Source organism: Primulina huaijiensis, chromosome 14 (assembly GCF_012295235.1).
Source record: "Primulina huaijiensis isolate GDHJ02 chromosome 14, ASM1229523v2, whole genome shotgun sequence".
In the NCBI taxonomy this organism is placed as follows: domain Eukaryota; kingdom Viridiplantae; phylum Streptophyta; class Magnoliopsida; order Lamiales; family Gesneriaceae; genus Primulina; species Primulina huaijiensis.
Window position 1 is genome coordinate 594,719 of NC_133319.1, and position 25,458 is coordinate 620,176.

General features: G+C 33.3%; 1 protein-coding gene across 1 annotated transcript; it reads right to left on the reverse strand.

The window, feature by feature from the left end:
* Window positions 1-10,172: 10,172 nt before the first annotated feature.
* LOC140956765 (protein TILLER ANGLE CONTROL 1-like) lies at window positions 10,173-13,634 on the reverse strand. The gene is made up of 5 exons (XM_073413627.1): window positions 13,628-13,634; window positions 12,606-12,635; window positions 11,814-12,505; window positions 11,475-11,604; window positions 10,173-10,392 (listed from the first exon to the last, which is right to left on the reverse strand). Exons 1-5 carry the CDS (start codon window positions 13,632-13,634, stop codon window positions 10,376-10,378), a joined length of 876 nt encoding a protein of 291 aa, XP_073269728.1. The 3' UTR covers window positions 10,173-10,375.
* Between the last annotated feature and the right edge of the window lie 11,824 nt (window positions 13,635-25,458).

A 25,458-nucleotide genomic window follows, 5' to 3' on the forward strand; every position in this document is an offset into this window, starting at 1 on the left:
GATTTCCTGAGATGGTTCCCAGTACTAAATTTTGAAGGTTCCTCATTCTTTTATCGCAAATAGCAATATCAATGGGTGAATCTATACCTTCTTTGAAAGTAGCTTTTATCATAATCTGGATTGCTCCAATATGAATCCAGGACATAGTCCTTGCTACTTCGATCTTGAGTTTTTGTAATTCCTCCTTAATTTCTTCAGAAAGAATTAATTGCATCTCCATTCTATTTCCAGTAAGTTCCATTGGGATTGCCATTTCCCTTCTAAAAACTTTATAGATCAGATGATGTTTCCTGTTTCTTAAGCCAAGATTTCCTAAGAACTTTTTTACCTGTCTTGCAGAGAATCCTTGATATCTCTGTAGACTAAGATTTTCTTTCATGATCCTTTGGACCATGTTATGAGATATTGTTGTCTGGCTAAAGAAACAAGACAAATCCTCATGTGTTTCGTGTCGAAACACCTCGCCTTCAGTCAGATTCCGATTCAGTTCCATCTAATTCTCCCTGACTTAGGACTTCTTCTTTTTCATATATACTCTCATCTGAGGCAATGTCCTCAAATCGGTATACCTGAATAAGATCTTGGTAATAAACTGCTTCTTCAATATCCGGAGTTGGATCAAAACGTTTAATACCTCTTTTTTCATTTTCTGGACAGTTAGTAGAGATATGTCCTCTTGCTCCACATGTCCAGCAATTACAGTACTTAAAACTTTCATTAGCTCGTGTATGAGCTCTTCTGAAAGTTTTCTTTGCAGGTGTTCTTCATGTGCTTCGAGATGCACTCGATGCTTGGGAGGATGTCCTACTCCTTGATGGTCCACTTCTTTGTCCAGATTTATAAGATCTGGCTTTTTGTTTAGACCATACTGTTCTTGATTTCCAAGAACTTCTTCCACTTCTAGCATAAGGATGAGTCCTGAAACTTTTTATTTTATGCTTTTGTGGTTTACTTCCAATAATTGTTGGAAGATCATTTTCCTTACAACACAAAAGAGTACGTTTGTTAATACCCCTTAATCGTTTGTAATTCTTTTGTAATGCTGTCAAATGGCACCATTCCGCCAATTTTCCTTTAAGGAAAGAAGCTCTTCGTGCCAATGTATCTGGATTTCCAGGTACATATTCCCTTATGAGCATTTCTCTCCAGGGACTTGGCATTTTTGCGAAGAAAAGCTGCATAGCTATGTCTTCTTCGACTCCTGAATTTCATCTATATTTAGTGAATAACATAATGTATTCATCTACTAAACAGATGTAATGTAATTCAAGACTATACAGAGCTTGAGTATATTTCTTCCTCTTCTCTGTATCTTGACTGTTAAAATAATCTACCCCTATAAATTGAGCTTTAAAAAGGGTAGCCATTTTTCCGGCTATCTCGCTTAGAGATTCTCCAGCTAGGACCGACTCTTTGGTTTCCACCGAAGTCATGTCCCAAACAATTTTCACTGATCCCATAAGACTCATTTCCAAGAGTTTAATGAATCCTTCTCTGTTGAGATCAAGTGTTCCTGCTGTGATTCTCATAGCAGATGTCCAATCGTCTATGAGTTCTTCTCTGTTTTTGAAATCTAATACATCGAGATTAAGCATAACCCCGTAAGGATGTATAGGATCTAAAACAGTTTTCCCATAGGGTGTTTGGTGCAAGGGAATTTGATTTCTCCTTGTCCTTGTTCCCGCTGGGTGTGATCCTCCACCAGTATGAAAATCAGTTTGAGATTATCTCATATTTATATTTTGAGATCCCACACTTTCTCTTGGTAGTTCCTGAGAAGATGACCAAGTTATAGCAGGTATTTCACCTCCTACTGTATTCATCTTTAGATCTACAACTTTGAGATTTGCGAAAAATTCCGCAAGTTCTTGTAGATCCTCCACACCAATCCTTTCTAGCGTTGTCATCAGATTAATTTCTTTTCTGAGACAGACTTAATCAGATTGATCATCTTTTCTTCTTCAGTTAATGGTTTCGACACCACTCTGGCTTTCCCTTGTTGATGTAACAAAGGTTCAGTACCAAATGATGGTGGTAACCAACCTCCTGAAGTTCTTTTACTAGAACTGGGTTGTTGTTCTAGTTTTTGAATTCTTGTTTGAATATCCTTTAATATTCCAAGAATTTCTTCCTGGTTTTCAAGGATTTTTTCAACTCGTTGCGGTACAAAATATAGCATATTGCCATAGTTTTGTACTGTTTTCTGAATTTATCTAAGATCTAAAGAGAGCTTAGAAGAATATGGTACAATTTCCATAAACTTATTAGATTGAATCATAAGTTTACCTGAGGGTGCTGAGTATTCCCTTTAAGCTCTGGATATCTAACAATAGTTAGATGTTCTTGTTTATATTCCAAAATATTGGAATAATTCTTGTAAATTATTTTTCTCGAATATAAGTTCGGATTCATAAATTTTTGAAATTCTCCTCCTCAAACATTTCGTTTCTTTCTAATAATAAATTTTGTGTTTGAAATAAATTAACCTAAAGCTGTGATACTATTTTCGAAAGCGCGGGGATCAATTACAATTTAATAAAGAATAAGGGCAATTTTGTTATATATGAAAAGTCTTTCTCTCTCCATGGAGTAATAGCCAAAAAATGTTTGGTATGAGGACTGATTTCCAATTAACCCGGGATTTTTATGGTTGTATGGAGGTGGGCATATCCCAAGAATCTAGCAGGTTGAAATATTGAAATGTACTAATTGCAGCAGTGAAAAGGACGAGTGCTCCCAGCATTTAATTAATTAATTAAATAATGCTTTCATTTTCAACTATGGATCCATGTATATGGACAATATTGACCAGTTATTTTTTTTAAATTTTTTTAGGAATATTGACCTGTTTTTGTTTTTTTTTTTNACACACACGAAATTTATGAAACTACTTGATGGATTTAGATTTAATTAATAAAGTCGTTTAATTTGAATGAATTGATTTAACTTTATATTTTCCATCTAGCTGTATAATGATTATGATTCAACTGAAAATGCATTGTATATTTCAAAATAATTCCAATACTATTTTTTTTTGTTGGCTGTTGCGAAACATATACGATCAGACTGGATAAATTTTCCGGCGCGGACTACTTGTAACCAAATTGTTACTGCAAATGGAACATAACATTGAAAAAAAGGGGTCCAAAATAAAATTATAAACTCCAATATCGTTAGACCATCTTTACTTTAGCATTAATAATCAGAAAAGCATCAATCAAAACAGAAACTAAAATTCATAATGCATGCATATATGCACGCGTGTGCATGAGAATGTTGTGTGTATATAATCAGAGTAGCATTTGTGTTGTGGTTCTGTAGTAGTTAATTAGGAGGAACATGTATATTAATGGTCGAATCGCCTAGAGTTTCATGATGTTTTGCTGCCCTCGAACTTGTTTCATCTTAATTTCATGTCACCGGGATGTTCTACAAGAAATGGTGTCACACTGTAACCTAGCATATATCATGTGAGGATGTTGTCAATAAATGTATATTCTCTCGTGTGGCAAAAGAGAAAAAGATCAGTATACAAGAATCTGCTTATATTGCAAGCACTGCATTGCATGTGTTCGGACTTCCTTGGAAAAGAATCGTGAGATATTCTAGTGTAGTTATCCCCTGTGCTCTCTGGCTGCCTTCAGATTTTCAAATGCAGAAGATCAAAACCCTTTACATATATATAACATCTTGCGTGCAAGAATTTTTGTCAATGACAATTTTAACATCGATCAAGACTCTCTTTGATACTACATAAAGCCACAGCAAGAATACTAGTGCAAATCTCCCCATGGATAAATTAAAGTTCAAGATTAGATTTTGATAATTATTATAACATGTGAGAGAAGTAAGAGTTTGCGATAATCTTCTTGTGGCCGGGGTTTTTTTGACTGATGTGAATCGATAATTGTACTATTAAAACATACATTTTGAAATATTTATGTATCATCATCATGATTTTTGATATAGCAACAAGCCAAGTGTTAGATCATAAGATCGTATACCAATAAATTTCAAATATAAGCATCTAGACATTCATTTTCGTGCTGCATAGTTCAAGGTAATTTGATGATATTAGCTAGTCTAGACTGCATTTGTCCGATATTCGGTTATCGTTTAATTTATTTTGAGAATATACATTTGAGGTAAAAACTGTGATCTTAAAACATCAATAACTACGACATAAGATAAACTTGGGAGAGTAGGATTTCACTGGAAGCACTCAACCATCTATAAAACATTGATTAGACATGGATTTTCTAGAAAACGTTGATAACTTCGAAGAGATCGTTAAATATATAAGAAAATTATCTTGATCTAATCTATTGGAGAACTCGAGCATATCTTGGATTCCTGAAGCCCGATACATTGGAAAGCAAGGTTTTAATGGAAACCAAAGTAACTTTTCGTAATTTGTGACTGAAGAAATTCATGAAATAAATTCACTGAAAAACTATTTACTATATTTTTTGAGTCATTTGGAGAGATTAAATTAAATAGTTGTCATGTACCCTATGATGTTGCCAAAAAAAAAAAAAAGAAGATGAATTAAAGAAAACATACAAACAAAAAAACTCAACTTAATCAATCACTTATGAATTATAGAACTGCTAATTCAGTTAGCAGGTTTTCATTCTGCAAAAAAAATTTAATCAACAACTTTTTTTATGCAAAAAAACTGGTAACAATTTGTATCTCATCAAGATTTAATCGATCATATCTTTAAGACAATGTCGTAATGGTTGATTCAAGGCCGATCCTAGCAATTTTTGGGCCCGAGTCTAATTTTTTTTAGAAATTCTCTCATCGTGTGTTCATATTTTTTAGTTCCATAACAATTTTTTCGAATTAAATCAATGTATTAAAATTAATAAAAAAAATAAACGAATAAAAAGATCAAACATGTCCAAAATAATAACTAAAAAAAATCATCTTATAGACACTACAACAAAAATGGCTTTTCGTAGCGCACAAATACTCTTTCCGCGGCGCACATTGCACCCTGCGAAATTGCAAGCTGTTGAAAGTTCAAGTTTATTCGCAGCGTGCATGCGCACGGTGTTAATACTACTATCAACGGCGTGCATATGTACGCTATTAATACAACTATCCGCAGCGTGCAATGCACGCCGTTAATATTAAAAAAAATCTAAATATTAGCGACGGTTTTTAAGATAACCGTCGCTACTTTGCGACGGTTCAATACCCAAAATACCGTCGCTAAATTAGCAACGGTTACTACTCCGTCGCTAATGGAACGACGGTGTTTAAATTTAGCGACGGTTACAAAACTGTCGCTACATTTAGCGACAGTTCATAAAACCGTCGCTAAATTTTGCGTAAAAAAAAAAAAAAATTTACTTTTATAATTTAATAAATTTTAAAAAAAAATTCCAGTAAAACTATCATCTCTTAACTAACACTTAAAAATTAACCAAAAATTTTAAAAAAAACGTACTTAAACCAAAATTAAAAACGCATATTAGAGAAAATTTTAAGTGTTGTAAAGTGATGTGAAAGTGGAACGAAAATCGGATATTTATAGACAATTTGCGACAATTAGCGACAGTTTTGCATTAAACTGTCGCTAGTAGCGACAGTTTAAACATAACCGTCGTCGATTTACAACTATTAGCGACAGTTCAATAAAAACCGTCGCTAAAAGCGACGGTTATTTATTCAACCGTCGCCGATTTTTATACCGTCTCTAAATTTAGCGACGGTTTCTAAAACCGTCGCAACGTTACATTAGCGACACCCATTTCAACGTATGCATAGAGTATTAACAGCGCACATTATTGCACGCTGCGGATAGTATATCATATGACTTTCCGCAGCGTGCTTTTAATGCGCGCCGTTAATATATATGTTATTAACGACGCGCATTAAAAGCACGCTGCGGAAAGTATATAATATTTACAGCACACATAAATGCACGCTGCGGATATTACTTTCCGCAGCGCTTTTACTGCACGCCGTTATTTCTGTCAAGGGCAACAATATTAACAGCGCACATATTGAAGCACGCCGTTAAAAGTACTATTCGCAGCGTGCTTTTAATGCACGCTGTTGATGATACGCTGCGGAAAGTCATTTTTGTTGTAGTGAGAGCATATTTATACATTTCGCCGAACAGATTGTAGACAACAGATGGAATTGTCGTATACTACACCAATACTACTGGTCAAGTGCTATGATACAAAATTTTAGTGCTCGATGAAGCAAAACAATCTTGTACGAGAAAATAAAAAAGGAAAACCAACCGCCAAAAATAGTCAGATACGGTAAAGAATATAGTGGAAGATTCGTGATTATCTAGAAAGATCGAGAAACTTCATGGTTTAGATTTTGTAGAGAATTCACTATTAATCGAATAACACCAAATGAATCTCGATTCTAGGCAAAGCTGTGTCACTTGCTGGCGACAAGAAACGGTAGCGAACATTTTTTTCAATAGGTTCTCTGTAGTCAAATATTTCATACGAACTAGTATTGTTTGGGCATGAGGATTGCGCGAGTTAAAAAATAGAGTCAAAAATATTTCGTCCACTAATTAAACATTGAGTAGGCAGAGCATTTTTTTCTTTTATGCGGGTTAAGACTTAAGAAATACTAGTTACTCTGCACACGCGATGTGTGTGTACAATCTTTTTTATCATTATCGATGGACTAAAGTGAAATTTGACAAATTATGGAGTGACTAAATTGATATTTGAATTTTTGAAATACAAAAATAAAAATAAAAGTGTGTTTTGAAATTTAAAAAACAAAAACAAAAAACAAAAGTGTAATATTATTATCATATAAGAGTAAAGTTAGAAGAAAAAGTTGGTGTTCTTCTTAGGTGGTTACTATCATGTCCTCAACTTTAATAAAATAGAATAGATACATGAAATATTAAATTGAAATTAACAAAAAGGATGATTATTATTTTTGTAATAAAAATATGGAGATATCAACCTACCAAAGGTAGTTATTATAATATTCATATTTTTTAAAATATAATTGTAAGAAATATTGAATATTGGAATATGTGGAATAAAGTAGGAAGACAGTGACTTTGTTATGAAAAAACCCAAAATAGTATGTTTATGTTGGAAAAACATATACTAATATATAATAAGATTTTCAAAAAATTATAGGCCTCATAAAATAAATGAGTCAATAGACTCTCATGCCTCTACATAGGCACGGCCCTGGGTTGATTCAATGACAATTGACAGACAATGTGTCACATATGCTTTTTCATGAGTGATTATTGGTAATGCATTGGGTACAACATAAAAAATAATATGCGATATATTATATATACGAAATTACGGTTATGGTTTTCAATAGGGTTGAGAAAAAATATCAAAATTTCGGTATACTGTACATACCATATCGAAATATACCGCATGTACTGATATTAACGGTATACCGAAAATTTTGGTACGATATTATACCGTACTTATTTGTGCCAAACTTTCAATATTATGTGTTGGGCTTTCTTTTAAATTTGATAGTGGGCTGAAACCAATAGTCAATTAGTGAAAGAACTTATCACTAGCCCGACAAGAAAAAGTACCAATTCACTCTTGTTTCATCTTCATCGTCAGTTTCTATCGCGACAAGAAAACTCTAAGCCTCATTCTCAAGAAAAAAAAAACCCTAAGCCTTACTTTTGAATCGTAGACAACGGAAAATCTACACAAAGAGACGAGAAATCGATGATTGTGAGAGGTAAATCTTTTTTTTTTTTTTTTTTATTTTGACTCTTTCTTGATTTACTTGGATAAGAGATTGGTCTTTGTGGACTTTGGAGATTTTATATTTCGATGAGAAAACTCTATGCCGATTATACAATCATGTTGCCTCACCTATTTCGTTCTTTCGGCTCTCTAAATTTGTTTCTCGATTATATAAGAATAAAGCTGCATTATTCCAAATTTTCTATATTTGTACTAATACTTTTAAAAAGTTAGTAAATTTACCAGAATATCGTCTTTAATATAGCTTTGTTAACTCATGAGAATGTTGATGACTCTCTTTTAAATGAAATGGATTGGAATGATCCAAACTTGCTAAAAATTTATCACTTCTACACATTTGCATGAGATTGGTCCAGCTAACTTCGGTTATATTTTCCCAAGGTTAGTTGGAAATATAACTCAACAGTTTTTTTAAAAAATAATTTCAGTATAGTCTGTATTATCGATACCGTATCAAAAAATCGATTTTCCGAATATATTTGTGAGAATGGTATGAATTATAAATCATGCCGAAATTTAGGTTATTCAGTTTTTCCAGTACCGAAATTTTTGATACGGTATATGGGTTTTTTGAAAAAATCGGTATATCATACCGAACCAACCCTTGTTTTCAGGTTTCACCGAATACATAGAGTGTCAAATTATTTTTTATATAAATTTTCTACAAATTAATAGATTTCATCTTAGTTTCTTAAACGATCATCCATATTATCTGTCATCTTAATTTTTGAACTAGAGTCGTCAAACGACTCTAGTATCCATTTAAAATTTTCAAATTGAAAGAAATTCAAAGATTCGTTGCTTTAAGTCGAAAATCTATACCATTAATAATATATTTCATCATCCTCCTACTAAGAAAAACTAATTCGTCAAAGATTAGGCTTTTTTTCCAAAAAAAAATGCCATATACTTATTTATTAAATAAATATAATGCTACACTTATAAATATATTTATTATTTTATATATAATGTTTTTTCGGAAAATTTCTAACAAAAGAAAATTCGTATGCATGTGTAGAAGCATATGATTTAATAAATGTTTAAACAAGTCTAAAATAACTAAAAAATAATTATTAAAACATCAATATTTGTAAATTACTACCGATAAATAAAATTATTAGGAAAATCATTTTGCGTATTTTAAATTAATTATGTTTTAGTTTTAAAAAAATTGTTAAATTTTGAAATAAAATTAATTATCTTAAATGACTGTATTCATTGATTCACATACAAACAGTTTAATTAAGATTAATTATTAATACAATATTTAAAAATATACAATCAAATCAGAATTAGAAAAATGATTGTTTTTAATCAAGTCGATCAAGTGCAATTTATAGGTATTTTGGCGTAAAAAGTATAACGAACTTTTTTGAGAAGAATCGAAAAATACAATGATCTTGATTTTTATTCATTTTTTTAATTTTGGTATAAAATATTATTCACCATCATAAAGTAACTCAAAATTCGAGTAACGGGGGCGAAAAATACAAATGGGTATAAAATTTAATACGACCAAACTTGGATAAAATGGGGAGACGTTGATATCGACTTTGGGGGTAGCTACGATGCTACATGTGGGGGCACTGTCTCACATGGTTTTGGATGGACAAGATTCACACACATATGTGATTTTAAAAAAATTAGTGGACCCCATGTATATGTGGCTAAATTTGAGTTCTTGATTCTATCATGGGGTAGTGCCCCTACATGTAGGATGGAATCAACCGACTTTGGGTGGACGTCACTCTAACTTGACATTATTAGCACAGTTTTTAATGATAGGAAAATGACTTTATGGTCCACCAATTTTTCCTATTTTTAGTTTTGGTCAATTAAATTTTAAAAGTTTTGATGCACTAATATTGATTAATTTTTTTTTTTGTTTCCAATTCTATTTCGCTAGAGTGCTGATATGATACTAAAAAATATAGATGTGTCATCGAAAAAATGCTGATGTGGAATCGAAACATGTTTAAGTGACATAGTAAATTGCCGACTTATCTGATGTGACTTCATCAATATGCTCAAAATAACGACAAAATAAAAGTTATTGATCTAAATATATTATCAGAGCTCATGTTCCATCGTTATGGGTTGGACTCCTCATAGTTGGGCTATCTGTTCTGTCCATAGTTGGGTCACTTGTAAACTTCACGCTCCAGATGTTCATTCTTGGACATGATGGGTGTGTTAGTCGTCTCACGTCGATTGGATAAAATATCCGGGAGTTGTATTATGGATTAGAACAATCCTCCATCCTTGACCTAGTTTCTAGGATTGAGTTAGGTTCAAGTTCGAATTTTAATATGGAGTCCATGAAAAAATAGAACTCTAGACCTAACTACTTTAATCGATTTTAAGTAATGTATAACACTAGAATGAGGAAAATAAAATAACATCACATACGAGACATTGGGAAATAAAAATCATATTCATTAATACATGATCAGTAAGTACGTACGTTCACGCCAAAGGGATATTTAAGTTTGCAGAGTTTAACGAGTACAAAACTCTAATGATTTAACGACATTAATATTACCTTACAAATCCACTTCACTAAAATAAAATTGTTCAGCACACACAAATGGAGATAAACTTCGATCCAAACGTACATATATTACTCAAACACCATTGCCATCTGCAACCAAATAAGAAAATAAATGTAGTTATTGAAACTATACAGACAATTGGACCTGAATTTGATACAATCTTATAAATATTAAAAAATATATATAAACATAGGAAAAACAATTGAATGTCTGATCCATTCCATAATAGGGACATATGAAAGAAAACGTGAAGCACATGACCCGTGCCCCGCCATTGTTTGTCCATCTTCTTTATACCAAATATCGTATTCATTTTTAACAAACTTTTCAAGATGTGGCCGATTCATTATCACAAAAGGATATAAAAATATTTAAATACTCGACCACAGTTAGCTATTTATTCTTACTCTAGTACTATATGTTATTTAAATAATTTTATTTCTTCGAATATAAGCCACATATTCAACTTTTATCGATCACGGTTTGAAACGCGACTAAGAATTATTTTAGCAGTGGCCTGACTAGGTTCTATTTGGAATCATATCCTTTATTCTTATTCCGGAGGACCCAATAGCTATTACATTTTTTTGGGGGATCGATTTAATTATTAAAAATTCCCATTTTGGATCGATTTAATAGATCATAATAACGTGACAGGAAATAAATTAGATTTGACGATGAGCTCAATTTGGATTGAAAAGGAAAGAGCTAATACGTACATACACTAGTTTCAAAGGTTCATGTGTCATGCTAGGGAAATAAGAGGCAAACCTAGCTATGACAACGTATACAATTATGGCAATCTAATAAAGCGCGTGTAAATGGGATTGTTAAAAGATTAGAAACCCGTCATTGTTTTGTACGTGTTATATAATGAAATAAAACCATAAAGCTTTTTTTTTTCTTCGTGACGATGGAATTTGCGGTTGTTACTATTCGATGTACATTGGGTAAACTATCAGTCTAACATATATAGTAGAGCATGCAAACCACGTTATTCAGGTAAATCGCATTGTGGAAAATAATGTGCGACAGATTTGTCTGAGAAACTGTTAGTAAGGAGAATTGAACTCATGACTATTGATCAAGCGTTTACCTACTCCACCATCTCGGACAGTGTCTCGGAGGGGTACTCATAATTTTTTTTATATAATAATATGGAAAGTCGCACCTTGAGAAATTGGAAGGAGTGGGACTGATTCATTAACCTTGGGGATGTACTTGCTGTTGCTCTCGTTAACTTCCTTGTTGTGGAGTCCAAGCTCTGGATGGATCTTTCTCTTCAACATTCTCCTCACCAACTAATTACACATGCAAACACCATCAAAATTATACTAAATTAAACCCACCAAATCTAATAAATAAAGGTCAACTGCCATAAAATATAGTATCATTGATTGTGTTTTTGTTTTCGAATTTTTGAGGAAAACGTTCGGCTTCAACAGATTATGTATTTTATATATTTAACCATGCATGCAAAGAAGCAAGTGATGATAAATTTATCAATTACTTGATGCAATTTGTGAATAGGGCGAGCATTCTTGGAGTCTCCAGTTCCTCCAGCAAGCAGCAGCTTCTTTGCGAATGCGAGGCGGCCATATCCATGTTTCTTTGAGCTTGCCTTCTCTTTCATTAATTCCTGTAATTTCTTCTTGTTCTTCTTTTTCTGCAACTCATCATCATCAGCATCCCAATGATCAGCGGAGAACAGGTCTGCAAGTGTGATCCTCTCCTTCTTCATGTCCAAATCCACGTCCCGATCATTCTCCTGATCAAAATCCTTGTTTCCATTCATCTTAATGTAATCCGTCGCTGGGTCATACTGCTGGAGCAACGCCTCGTAATCATGTGCATAAACTGCGTACACTTGCGGATTCGCCTCTTCTTCTTCTTCGTAGACTTCTTCCTCTTCGGAATCTGTAATTGCCTCCTCGTTTTCAGTCGATTCGAGTTCTTCGGATTCTTGGTCTTGATCATTATCGAGAAATTCAAGATCATGATTATCGTCTTGTCCATCAACTTCATCAGCAGCATCTTTCGTTAATGGATCGTATCCAAATGTTCCTATAGTTAAGATCCCTCCTTTCCAGCAACCAAACACAGAATCACCAAATGTAGTGTTATCAACCAGAAACTGATTAGCGTCACCACTTTCATCTAGAATAACATCATTTTTCTTTGAATTTTGCGCTGCAGACCCATCTGTCGATTTTTCAAATTAAAATAAACCATTTTTCATTCATCATGTATCAATGGATCCAAGAAAGCAAAAAATTAAACAGGGTCTGACCATATATATTACCTTTAAGCTTGCGGTGAACCCAGTTGAAGATCTACATTTATGTGTAAAGTAAAAACATTAAATTTGAAAAGAAACAACACAAGGAATTGAAAAACGTTAAACAAACTTAAATTAATCATGAACACATGTGTTGTTTTCGTGCAATCAAATGAAATAGGAAAAAATTAACTTGTTACGATGGAAATATTGTCTGTGAAGAACTAAAGAAAAGTACTTGCCTTCATTTTTTTCTTGGGGGATATTGGGAAGTTGAATGAAACTGAAGCTTTGGAGAAGGTGGTGGCGAAGCATATTAAAGAGATGAGTGGGGCCCAAAAAGGAAGAAGGTACAAATGGGTGCCATGTGTCAGAAATAGATGGCCCACTAGGATAGCTTTGTTTGGGAGACTCTTGTTGGCTGCTCTCTCTGTCACCTTCGATGCAGCCAAAATAGTGCGAATTCACAAACATGCCCTCATGTTATGTATCGTCCTTAAATTGGGTCACTTCCTTCCATATCCATGTAAGTGTTTTCTTTGTTTTTGAATGAATGTATTTTCTGTTAATATATAATTTTAAAAGTCATATTAAAACCATATCATCATAGGATTATTATAATAAATTTTGGTGTGACAGGTGATGGAAGTTGAGTAGAGGTGACGAGTGAAACATATATATAAGCCAGTCAACTGTTAAAAATATCAGTCAAAGGTTATTTTGTACACATAGAATACATATATGTAAAATAGACTGATCGAGTGATAGTGGTATGTTGGGTTACTGAATATGCTAAAACCAAAGGAGACGAGCTAGGGTGATGGAATGTGTGTTTTCATGGGGCCAGCTTGTACAAAATACATGCTAAAAGTAGCTCCCTTGCCTTGGAATTTTCCTTCTTCGTTTTCCATTGTTTGGCCTCACAAATTTGTACTCAACATGTTGTACACTAGTCTCCTGTAGGTCATGCATGCATCCCACTTTATTGTTACATATCGATCATCACTTCGTAGGCAAAGTTTGGTTTTCATCTAGTCAAGTATTCTTCTTCATTTTTTCATTCACAAGCCTTTCGGGTGACTTGTTTTTTTTTCGATATTTTTTATACATAAAATTTTGTCTTATTTTTCGGTAATCCGGGGTTCCATTTGTCAATATTAGCTCAATCATAGTTTAGAAAATTTTAGCCCGAGTAGAAACGAAAACCTGGCTCCGCCACTTACAAGCGACCTCTTTATTTCAAGTGTTTTTTTAGATCGAATTAAAATCTAAATGGAAAGGTATAAAGTTTCTACAAAAAAGAAATTGGAACCGAAAACAAAATTACCAACCCTCGTGTTAAGTCTTGAGAAGTTAATTTACATCACTTTAATTATTTGATTTGTGCCGGATAAAGCTCGACTCCAATATCATTTTTTTAACAAAAATCCAAAAATTAAGTTCAACGTTTGTTTTATTGTTAATAAGTTCGACGCAGGTCTTAAAAATGTTGAATTAAGTTTAATTGTTGTATATATTTCATAAGAAAATGTTTTTTAGAATAAAAGTTCTTTAAATTTTTTTTTTTAAAAAAAAACTGTTCTCATTTTATTTCAAAGAAAAAAATAGTTGAAAAATAAAAATATTGCATGTGCGTCTATTCCACCTTCCTCTCTTACGTTCAAATTTCTGTACTTGCCCTAATCTCTGGTTTTGAAAAGTTTAATTTCCGGGGTTGTATCTGAAATCAAACAGTGGATTTGGCAGTAGATACACATACGCGTTTTCATAATTTGCAATGTTTTGTTGACAATTACCGAACACCAATGTGCTCTGTATCGTGATAAAGTCGGGTTCGGCCTTATCGTGAATGTAAGGTAATGTACTTGTGTTTGCTTGATATTTTTAATTTTCTGCTTGTGGGACATTGTTTTGGTTCATATTTTTAATTGATTGCTGTTTGTTTTTTAATTGATTGTTGCTTTTAGTGAATGATAACGGACATATGCTTTTATGCTCTGTGTTTCTTGTAATGAAACTTTTAGGGTGGTGTTTGTTTATCGTCATAAGATTTTAAGCTTAGCCTTGCTTTACAGATTGAGGGATCCCAATGATCTCTGTTACTTTGTGTTATGGGATGAATTTTTCATTATTGGCTGTGATGTCCTCAACTTAAAACTTCTTAAATCTGACTTAGAAAGATATGAAATGAATGTGCAAGCCTTTTTATGCTTCGAGTAATACGTAATTATAGGAATAGGGGATGTGTTAATCTATATCACCTGACCCTGATAGCTCAAGCACCACGATTCGATCGCTCTACTAAGCAGGGACAATTATTACATCCAATAATCTCTCTCTCAATAATTTCAGTCATTGCAATCAATGAGAATCGAACTCGTGACATTGACTTTTATACCAATTGCCAAGCGCTTTACCAAAAGTTGTAGCTGGTGTTAATGGTGCAACTCAAATATTTTAAAAAGCACAGCAGCTCAAGCACCACGGTTCGATCGCTCTACTAAAGAAGGACAATTATTGCAACCAACAATCTCTCTCACAATAATTGCACTCATTGAAATCAATGGACATCGAACCCGTGACCTTGGCTCTAATACCAATTGTATGATCGATCGCTTGCCGCTTTAACAAAAGCTATAGCTGGTGGTAATTGTGCAACTTAAATCTTTTAAGATGCAAAGCAGCCAAGCACCACGGTTCGATCGTTCTACTAAGCAGTACAATTATTGCACCCAACAGTTTCAGTTATCGAGTTTAATAAGAAAGTTTTGTCTGTTGTTTTCTTTGAACCAGTCTGTCTATCTCAAGCAGTGGAGGCTGCAGCCTCAAGTTTTTATACGTGAACTTGGTATTAGGATTACAAAAGGTGTAATTATTAATTTGCTTTCCTTTGAATTCCAGATGAGCTTTGAGTTCCAACTTCCAAGTAATAACTCAAAGTTCTCCCTCGCATTACCTCCAAATAAACTAATGTTAAGAAATGAAATTGTAATAGTTAATTAGCCAGAGATTAGATACTGCTGTTAGAATTTTGAACTAGATTGAATACATATACGATCAATATGTGGTTTGTTGAACCCAATGATCTGAAATCATCAAGTCGAGCTTATTTGACGGGAGAATTAGCAATTGATACATTATTGTGTGTACGTTATCGATTAATAACTTGAGTAAACATGAAGCTTATCGTGCTGCTTTTAAGCTGTTGAATTTTGGTGAATGAGTTAATTTATTCTTCCTTAATAACAATTAGAATTTTCAAAAATCATTTGCTTTGACCAAACTGCTATTTTCCAGGCTCTGTTCATCTTAAATGTGAACAAGGTCCATTGTCTGAGTCTTTAAGTGCCCTTTTGATGGTTTATTTTAAGTGCTTCTCAGCTTCTATATATAATGTCCAAACATTTCATTTGTTATAAGCTTAAAAAGACTTAAAATAAGCTCTTGCAAACTCTATTTTAGTTTCATCACATTGTATGAAACTGTAACAAGTTGTGATTGTATTGTATTTTTTATGTTATTATAAGATTTAGATTTAACCATCAGCATTATTACACAATTATTCCGTATTATATATGTTCATTAGATTACTCTGATTTGATTCTTCTTCTTCTTCTTTTTTTTTTTTTGCAAAATACAGAGGCATATGATCACTCTTTGATTCAATGGAATCATTCATCTCTGTTCTTCATATTTTATAATAAACAGTATCATCACCATTCTGTCACTTTCATCCGTAACTAGCAAAGATTATGTTTCTTTTTCTTGCCATTGCGAGCATGATACCGATTTTTTATTGTGTTGTCACGTATGGGGATTCTTCCTTCCAAAGCAATTCTATACGTGTACACAGGAACAAGGAATTTGTATGCAAATGCAGACATATATACCAGTTGTTCTTGTGAATACTATAGACAAATTTGGTTTGTCTGAGGAAATTACCGCGTGAAACAAAAAAAATGATTAACATGTAACTATATTTAGTTGATCGATTAGTGTCTTGAATATTTCATAGTCCGTGGTTAAGCTTGGGCTAGTTTTAGAAATAATTCAACAAAAAACTTGATTTATGCTTGCTAGTAGCTAGTGGCTACAGGTCAATGAAAAGAGGATTTATTAAATCAAGGATGAGGTACATGGTATTATCCCTTTAGCCGCCTTCCACTGGAGCTGGATTACAATTTGGAGTATGATAATCCATCCCCTGTTCGGCTTAAAAACAATCGCAAGTGATCGGATTTGTTATTCAGTGAGCTACTGCACCAAGTTTATGATTAATGAAACACACACACAAAGAAAAATACCTCACAAGCCTTTTAGTTAATTGTTTTTCCACGATGGTCCTTCTGGCGGCTGCCATTTACTTTTTTTGTAAGAGAAATATGGACACCAGGATCATTGTGACGATGAATGCAATTGTAAAGGATTGAATTGTTTACTCCCTGGACATTGCTATTCAAGAATACTGATGTTGGCGAAGACTGCATTTCCATTCCCCTGCTAGTTTTGCCCTCCTTATTTGATTTTCCTTCTTCACCACTTTCACTGCTTGACTTATCAATGTTACTTCCATTGTAATTGTTTTTATTTTTGTATATGAGCTGAGGGTTTCCCGGTGGGTAACCTTTCCTCTGGTTAGGACTTAATTCCATTATGGCACCTTTGTTCTCCCCCGCTAGTGTTATCACCTTCCTGCCCAACTCATCAGAATCTGAATTTTTTTTGCTAGTGCCTTTAGTGTTCATCACATGGTCTCTCCTTCCACTGGAATCAGCGCGTTTGTTATGAGAATTAGTCATTTCCTTTGGTTTTTCAATGGTTTCTTGCACTAGCACTGTCTTTTGTTCAACTTCAGCAGGGAACTCTGGCTCACCCTCATCTTCAGTCTTCTGAGTAGGTGGCAAAGTGAAAGGAGATGGAGGGTTTGATAAAGGGTTGATTTTGGGAGATTGTTCTGGGGTTCTCTCCGAAGGTTTTACTGTTTTCGGAGATGAAACAGGTGTTGCAGCCTTGAGCCCTGTTGTGGCTCTATTAGCTACAGGACTTGCAACAGGTCTTGAGGCTGGAGCAGTCGGCATTGAGGAGGATGGTGGATTTGTTTTTATTTTAGGAGACGCGGGTATGGGAGATGATGATATAAGTGCATTTCTTGAAGCTGTTATTGGTACTTTTGGGACAGGAGAAGTTGCATGCGGAGCAATGGTTGGGGAAGGTGCTGGTGGAGTCTGGGGTGCCAGTGAAGTGGCTGGTACACTTGGTCGAGTAGGTTGAAAAGTAGATGGTACAACTGGGGAACTCAGTGGAGCTTGAACTTGTGCTGGTGGAGAAGGTGGGGGAGCAGCAGTTTCAGATGGTTTAATTGGTGACTTTGGTGCAGTTGCAACCTGTACTGGGTTTGTAGTTGGAGACCTTTCTGGAGCTGTTTCTGGTGCTGCGGTTACAATTGGAGACCTTGGTTGAGCTGCAGCTGGTGCAGGGCTTGGCTTTGGAGAACTTCGGGGAGCAGGTGGTGGTGGTGGTGATGGTGGTGGTGGTGGAACTGCAGTGCTAGGTGGAGGTGCTGGCTCTTGACTTTGAGTTGGTACCACAGGTGGCATAATTGGGATCGTAGGAATTATTGGGCGTGTTATAGCTGGCATCGGTGGGGGTGGACGGATGGGAACTGGCTGTGCAACTGGAGGGGGAGGTGGAGGAGCACGGTCGGGAGTGGGTGGTGGATCTGGTGCAGCCGGACGATTAGCAAATGCAGGGAACCGAAACCATGCTGGACGAGGCTGTTGGCTAGCCATTTCAAAATACGGGATAGCCTAAAATGCTGTAACTTTGTGTGTAAACAAATTATGAAAAGGATACTGGAAATGGTAAGGATTAACCATCTGGTTATACTCCTATGTATATATACTTGAAAACAAGCATGAAACACGCCCCTTCCACATTTGTAGAAAGGAAAGGAAAGACGATTGTTGAGGAAAGTATCGATTCCGAAATAAGAAAATACCGATAATAGCTCGGAGTAGTCATAGTTACGGTTGGTATCACCTCTTGGATGGGGCCATTGATATAAAAAGTGTAAAAGTGCTGCATTCGGCTGTACCGCAAAGGATTCTTAACATCTACTTCTACTTCACGCATGTTCCATCAGACTTTTGATGGCCATCAAAATAAATTATATCCGCCGAAATTTTCTGTGAAATGCTTCTAACATTGTAAACTATGTGCCTGTTGTCGGATTCAATGCTCAAATTGCGGCTGCTGATGCTACTTGAATTGTCAATGTTCCTGCATCGTATATTATATGCTGATGGTAACGAATAAATCACAGGAAATGTAATTTTATTAAAACTACAGAAGTGTGGTATTCGATAGCTTGAGATTGGTTGAACTTTGTGGTTCACAGCTGGATGTGCGTTGCCTTGACTTTGCTTGTGGCCTGTGGGTATGATGATTCTTGATGTTGTCTTACCTTATGTTTTAAGTGTAGTATAATGAACTGGATGGCTTCATGAGGGGGGTTTTATTGCCTTATAACCCCTCCTCCTCTAGGGAGAGTCATCGCATGTGATAGATGCTGTACGGATTAGATCATCAGCCTACCTAGAACGTTACGTCCGATTTGATTCTGTTTCTGATGATTTCTTGTCATGTAACTCGTCTATTCAGAATTATGTCGCCTGAATTTTTCTTATGTTACATGTTCTTTCGTCTGTTTGAACTGAGCAGGTGATCACTATCATTTTAGTTAATTACAATGAGTAGGTCTCTTGGGAGATAGTCTTACGAATCTTTATCTGTGAGACGGGTCAATCTTAACGATATTCACAATAAAAAGTAATACTCTTAGCATAAAAAGTAATATTTTTTCATGGATGACCCAAATAAGATATTCATTCTGACAAAATTCGACCTCACGCAAGTTTTTGTTAATTACAATTGGAAGGTTAACAATAAAGTCTGGTGGAATTTATTCTCGGTGTGGAAAGTGGCTTCTTTGTCTTCAAAGTTTATGCCTTGTAGAGAAGCTCAATTCTGTGTACCCACTTTTAACGACACAAAATAAAACGAATTATACCACCTTAGTTTATTTATTAATTTTAGCTTTGTACGATGTGGAGAGTCCACATCTCACATTTTTTAAAACCGAAGGAAGGCCCAGATTACTCTGTTTCTACATATTATTCGGAGTTGGTTTTATTCAATTTACGATTTTTATTTAAGCTTAAAAACGTGTTTAAGCAATTCGTTTTTTTTCATTCCGTGTGAAATAGTATTGCATAGGGTGAGCATATGTTTTTGATAAAAATAAAAACATACCAAACCAAACTATTAATAATTAAAAACCAGACCAAATCGAACCTACGGTTTTGGTGTAGTTTAGTTTTGATTATGTATTTTAAAATTTACCATATTTTCTGATTATTATGAATAAAAAATATCAATAAACACACAGAATAAATTATTTAAAAACGTGATGTATAATAATAAAATTAATATTTGACATAAAAATATATAAATCCTCATAATAAATTACTTCACCTTCAAAAGAACTAACATCTTTTAAAAGTTATTAAATTTTAATAATTGAAAATATTATAGTAAATCAAGTTTTAAAAATAATCTATAGGGATGATTATTTTTCCCACGAAAAAAACCCGAAACAAGACGGGGTTGGGGACAATCAAATTCGGCTTTGAGTCTGGGTATTTTTTTTAAAATCTCCACAATAGTTGGGAACGAGTATGAGGACACTATACTCATTCTTGAACTTTTCCAGATAATAATAATAAACTAGTATATGCATATTCACATACCGCAAATGTTTATAATCTTTTATCTCCTCACCCATCAGTCGAAACTCTCATTTTATTTTTGCTTCACCATTTCAGCTACTTTAAGCAGCCGCATCGCCTCCGTTGAGAACCAAAAATAGAAAGTATATACTTTTTTGGGAAGCTATCGACAGTGTCTATCTTTCTATACCATTTTTGTCAGAAATATTTCGACTTCCTCGGTTCTTAATTCTCTCCAGCCGCCTGTTCTACCTTCATTTGAGGTCATCGACCGCTGTGCAACCTCTCCGAGGTGTTGGGGAAGATTGGAGCTCGATTTCAGAACCAAGTTTGTTTTCTTGTTCACTTGTAGATAAAATTTGAATCTAAGGTTCGAATTTATGCACTTGAGTTCGCTTTTTTTTTTTTGTGTGGTAAAAATAGTTGATATATATTTTATTATTGATTGTAGCTGAATCATTGAGTATATTGAGGTATATTTGAATTTTATGAAATTATTGGAGAAATAATTTGAATTTTCCATATTTATATTGTTGGGAATTCGAATTTTAGTATTGAATAATTCTATATTGGATGTTTAATGATTTTCAAATTTAATACCTATGGGGTCAAGGTCGGGGATTCCTCTGTTAGATTCAACCAAAATGGGGCGGGAAATAATTCGAAGAGGATGATGATAATGACAAACGCGCTCTTGCCTCCCAATCCCTTACTATTTTCAAAATTGAGATGATATCTGAGTTCATCTCCAAGCATTACGTTATCTTGATGTAACACCAACTTTAAGATAGTGTGATTCTTATACCAAATACAAAGCACATCTCAACTTATTAACTCTGAACTCTACACTAAAAAGAATATTCTCAATTATTTTATTCAATACACCTAATTTATTCTACAAAATATTTATTAACAAGTTAATTAAAATATCAACACATTAACATTATATTAATTGATTTATACATAGAAATTAATTTTTAAAAATAATTAATTTAAATTATAATTACATAAGTTTATATAATTAAATCATATATATATATATATATATATTTATTCAAATAAATATAACATTATAAAATAATAAATAATATAAATATTTATAAACTAAATATTTTTTAAAATTTTTATTCAAATAAATATAACACTATAAAATAATAAATAATGTAAATATTTATAAACTAAAATTTTTTTATAAAAAATATACAAGTTTATTAAATTTAATAACTTAAAAAACAAACAAACAAAGACTATGAAAATGTTTGATTGTTTTTATTCTTATTGCTTTCTACAATGTTATACCAAATTTGGTGCAACCCTGTAGCTGTCCTCTGACATAGCACGTAAGATAGTGCTGCGTTGGAGTAGAGAAAAAGACTCTTTTAATATCAGATGCTAAGATAGCTTCGGGTTGGAGATGATCTGAATAGAGATTTAATCATCTCAAGTTGGGTATGAGGATTTCTCGATTAGATGTAAGGGTGCCTATATCGATGAACACCAATGAGGTGTTAATATCAATGTGAACACTCGTCCACCCACTTGTGCAACATGATATGGGTGGACAACGGAACTTATAAATAATGAGTGTTAATGTTAAATGAATGTTAGAGAATAGATGTATTAATATAATGTGTATGTGATATGTGTACTCTACGATTTTTGATAAAGTGGTGGGTGTTATAACGATAACAAATAGGGATGCCTAAGTGGATATGAGAGCATATATATATATATATATATATATATAATTCAGGCCACGCCGCACTATTGCCATTTCTGATAATTTATTATGATAATTTAATAATTATAACAGGAGTGAACCAATTATTTACGATTTGGGTCGATTTGCTCCAGTCGTCCGTTGCTACCAAATATGGAGCTCCACATTAATCAGTGGGCCTTGAGCATCATAATTATGCACCAGCAGTGCTTTCGCACAGTCCTTTGTTGCTACCAGGCAATATAGCAAAGCACGAAATTAACGTTGTAACCCAAGATTCACTTTTCCAACAGGCCCATAAATTGGATGATATGAGTGAAATTTTAATCGCAGTTGTGCATAAGAGCAGCATCGATCTAATTTTCCAGTTTTTAAGACACAAACAACTAAAAAAATCGAGGATAAGTAACAAATAATAAACAGAAACTTAATTAAAAAGAATAATTAAGAGGCCATCTGTATATCCCCCGTGTATGTCGGTGTTAGGAGATGATTAAGATGCATTGGTGGGACTTTGTTTTGCCACATTACTTAATTCTCACCAATCACGTCTCCCTATTTGTGGTCACCAATATTAGATTCCAGCGCAATAATAATTAATAATATAATAAATAAACTACTATGCACGTGCGTGTACAATATTTTTTTTAGATTAATTTATTTTAGAAAAAAAATATTAATATAAAAGCAATTTGAGAACAAAATATCACGTCTTTTTGTCTTTGATAGATGTTTTTATGTATAGCATACATATAGACGATGATGATGATTATATAAGGAGAACGTAAATTGGGTGCATATCACAATTTAGCCTGATAACCATCGACCAAATCATTTCCAGGCTAAAACTTTTGGTATTTAAATAATTACGAACCTTTTTTCTAAAAAAAATGTGAAACTTCGGTCCCTAAATATGGTAAGAATATGCCAGTCTCGTCTTATTCATAAATTGTTCGTATGACCACATATCATCTCGCGTTCTTAGGATACACAAACGAAGTATCAAGATATTTTGAGTAGGTCTCTTGTGAGACGTTCTCAAGAATCTGTATCTGTGAGACGGGTCAACCCTACCGATATTCACAATAAAAAGTAATACTCATAGCATAAAAAGTAATACTTTTTCATGGATGACCCAAATAAGATATCCGTCTCACAAAATAAAACACATGATCAGACCGTCACACACAAATTTTAGCCAGATATTTTAGCTCCCACAAAAATCTAATAGATTTTACATAACACGAGCTAATTGTATTGATTTTATATAAGCTAAATATTTTGATTCAATTCAATCTATCTTGAGGTTATTTAACATGGCGATTTTTTTATTAAAAAAAAATTTATGTGAAGTTGAGTATAAACCCACATATTTTGATCAATATTATTTGTTGGATCTGCGATAAAGACATCACATTATTTATTTCCGCTATTTTACAATTTGTTTGTATATCATTTACCACTTTTATTTTTCTATTTGAGGTGATTAATTATTGCATAGTTTATTGAAAAGGAAGTGGTTACAAGGGTACCTTGAACGCTAGCTAACAAAATCGAATTCTAAAATTCTACCGAATTTCAAAGATCGGGGCAACCATCATCATTAAAATTCCAGAGGAAAGTTTCCGATCCGATGAGAATAAAGTGGCACACCCAATAGAATCTTATTCACCAATCATTTTTTACGAAATAAAACTATATAATAGATGAGATATAAAAATATAGACATGTATATGAGTTGTCCGTTTGGGAAATCCAAGGGCTGCAAGATTCAATTTTAAAAAAATCGACGATGCGGCAATAATTTCTATGCATTTTCTTGATTGAGCACATTCGTGTACGATTAATGATCATCTTGCATTTTGTTTTCCTTGACTTTACGGCTAGCTGTCGTGATTGTTTTATTTTCTTATTAAATTTGTTTATAAATACTCAAATTTTGAGAAACACTCCCCCTCTAACATTTGTTCGTTCATGCAGGATTTAGCTATGCTACAGTTAGCTTGTTCACATCCTGACCCAAAATTCTCTGTTCGGATAACATTAAACTGTAAAGAACGTTGAAGTATTTGGCTCACCAAATCGAACTTTAATTAGATGAAATTTTTTTTATGTATAGAGTATTAAGTTGTATTTATGTTCAGATACATTTTTAAACTAATATCTAGTCATAAAGATTTGTCACAATTTTATTTGTAAAAGATTCTATGAATCTCTTTCAATTAATTAAAAATCCCGAGTATTCAAATGCATCAATTATATCTGTAAACATGTATTAATTAAATAATTGAACGAAAAAGTAATCATCTGCCGAGTAGACCAAATCCACCGCCAGTCTACTTTGACAATTAATTATTTTTATATTTAATTAATTTATAATTATAATTAAATACACGTTAACCCCGATTAGTTGCAAACACGCTTTAGTTTTACTTGGAAAATCTTGCTAAGAATCTCTTGATCGGTAAGGCGTAACGTATAATTTTATTCAAAATAACAATATTAGGAGATTAATCTAATTATTATAATTACATTATTGAGTGAATCATGTCCATATTTATAATAATAAATAACATTTTTGACATAAAAATAATAATTTTTATAATTAATTTAAATAAAAGATCATTGTGATAAAATTGACGTGTGATATATCGAAAATATTTATATTATAATTTGTTGTGAAAAAGTAAAAATTTAAGGTAAAAAAGTAAAAATCTCAAACTCTCAAAATTATCACACTACACACTTTATAATATTTTTCTCTCAACTCAATTGTAATTTTCTTCACAAATGAGAGATCTATTTTAGAAAATTTTTACAAATAATCCAAAAATAAAATACATCATTACATACATCATCACACACTAATTTTCAATATTCAACACCTAATTTTACCTAATTTTCAACATTCAACATTCACATTTTCAACACAAATATTTAACACATTTTTAAATAATTTTTCAACACTCCCCCTTGTGATGATGATCATAATGATTGTATACATTACGTGTTTTTATACTGCCTCGTTAAAAACCTTACTAGGAAAAACCCATTGGGATAAAAACCATAGTAAGGGAAAAAGAGTGCAGTCACGTAAACTCCCCCTCATGTTGACACGAACAATTCTTCACAAATTTCGTAGATTGCGCATCCCAATATTATATATGTGCTTTCTGAATATTGTCGTAGGAAGTGCCTTTGTGAAGAGATCTGATGAGTTTTCACTTGATTGAATGTGACGAACATCAATACATTTATTCTTCTCAAGCTCCTTGGTGAATGCGAAGAACTTAGGAGGAATATGTTTAGTTCTGTCGCTTTTTATGTATCCTTCTTTCATTTGAGCAACACATGCAGCATTATCTTCATA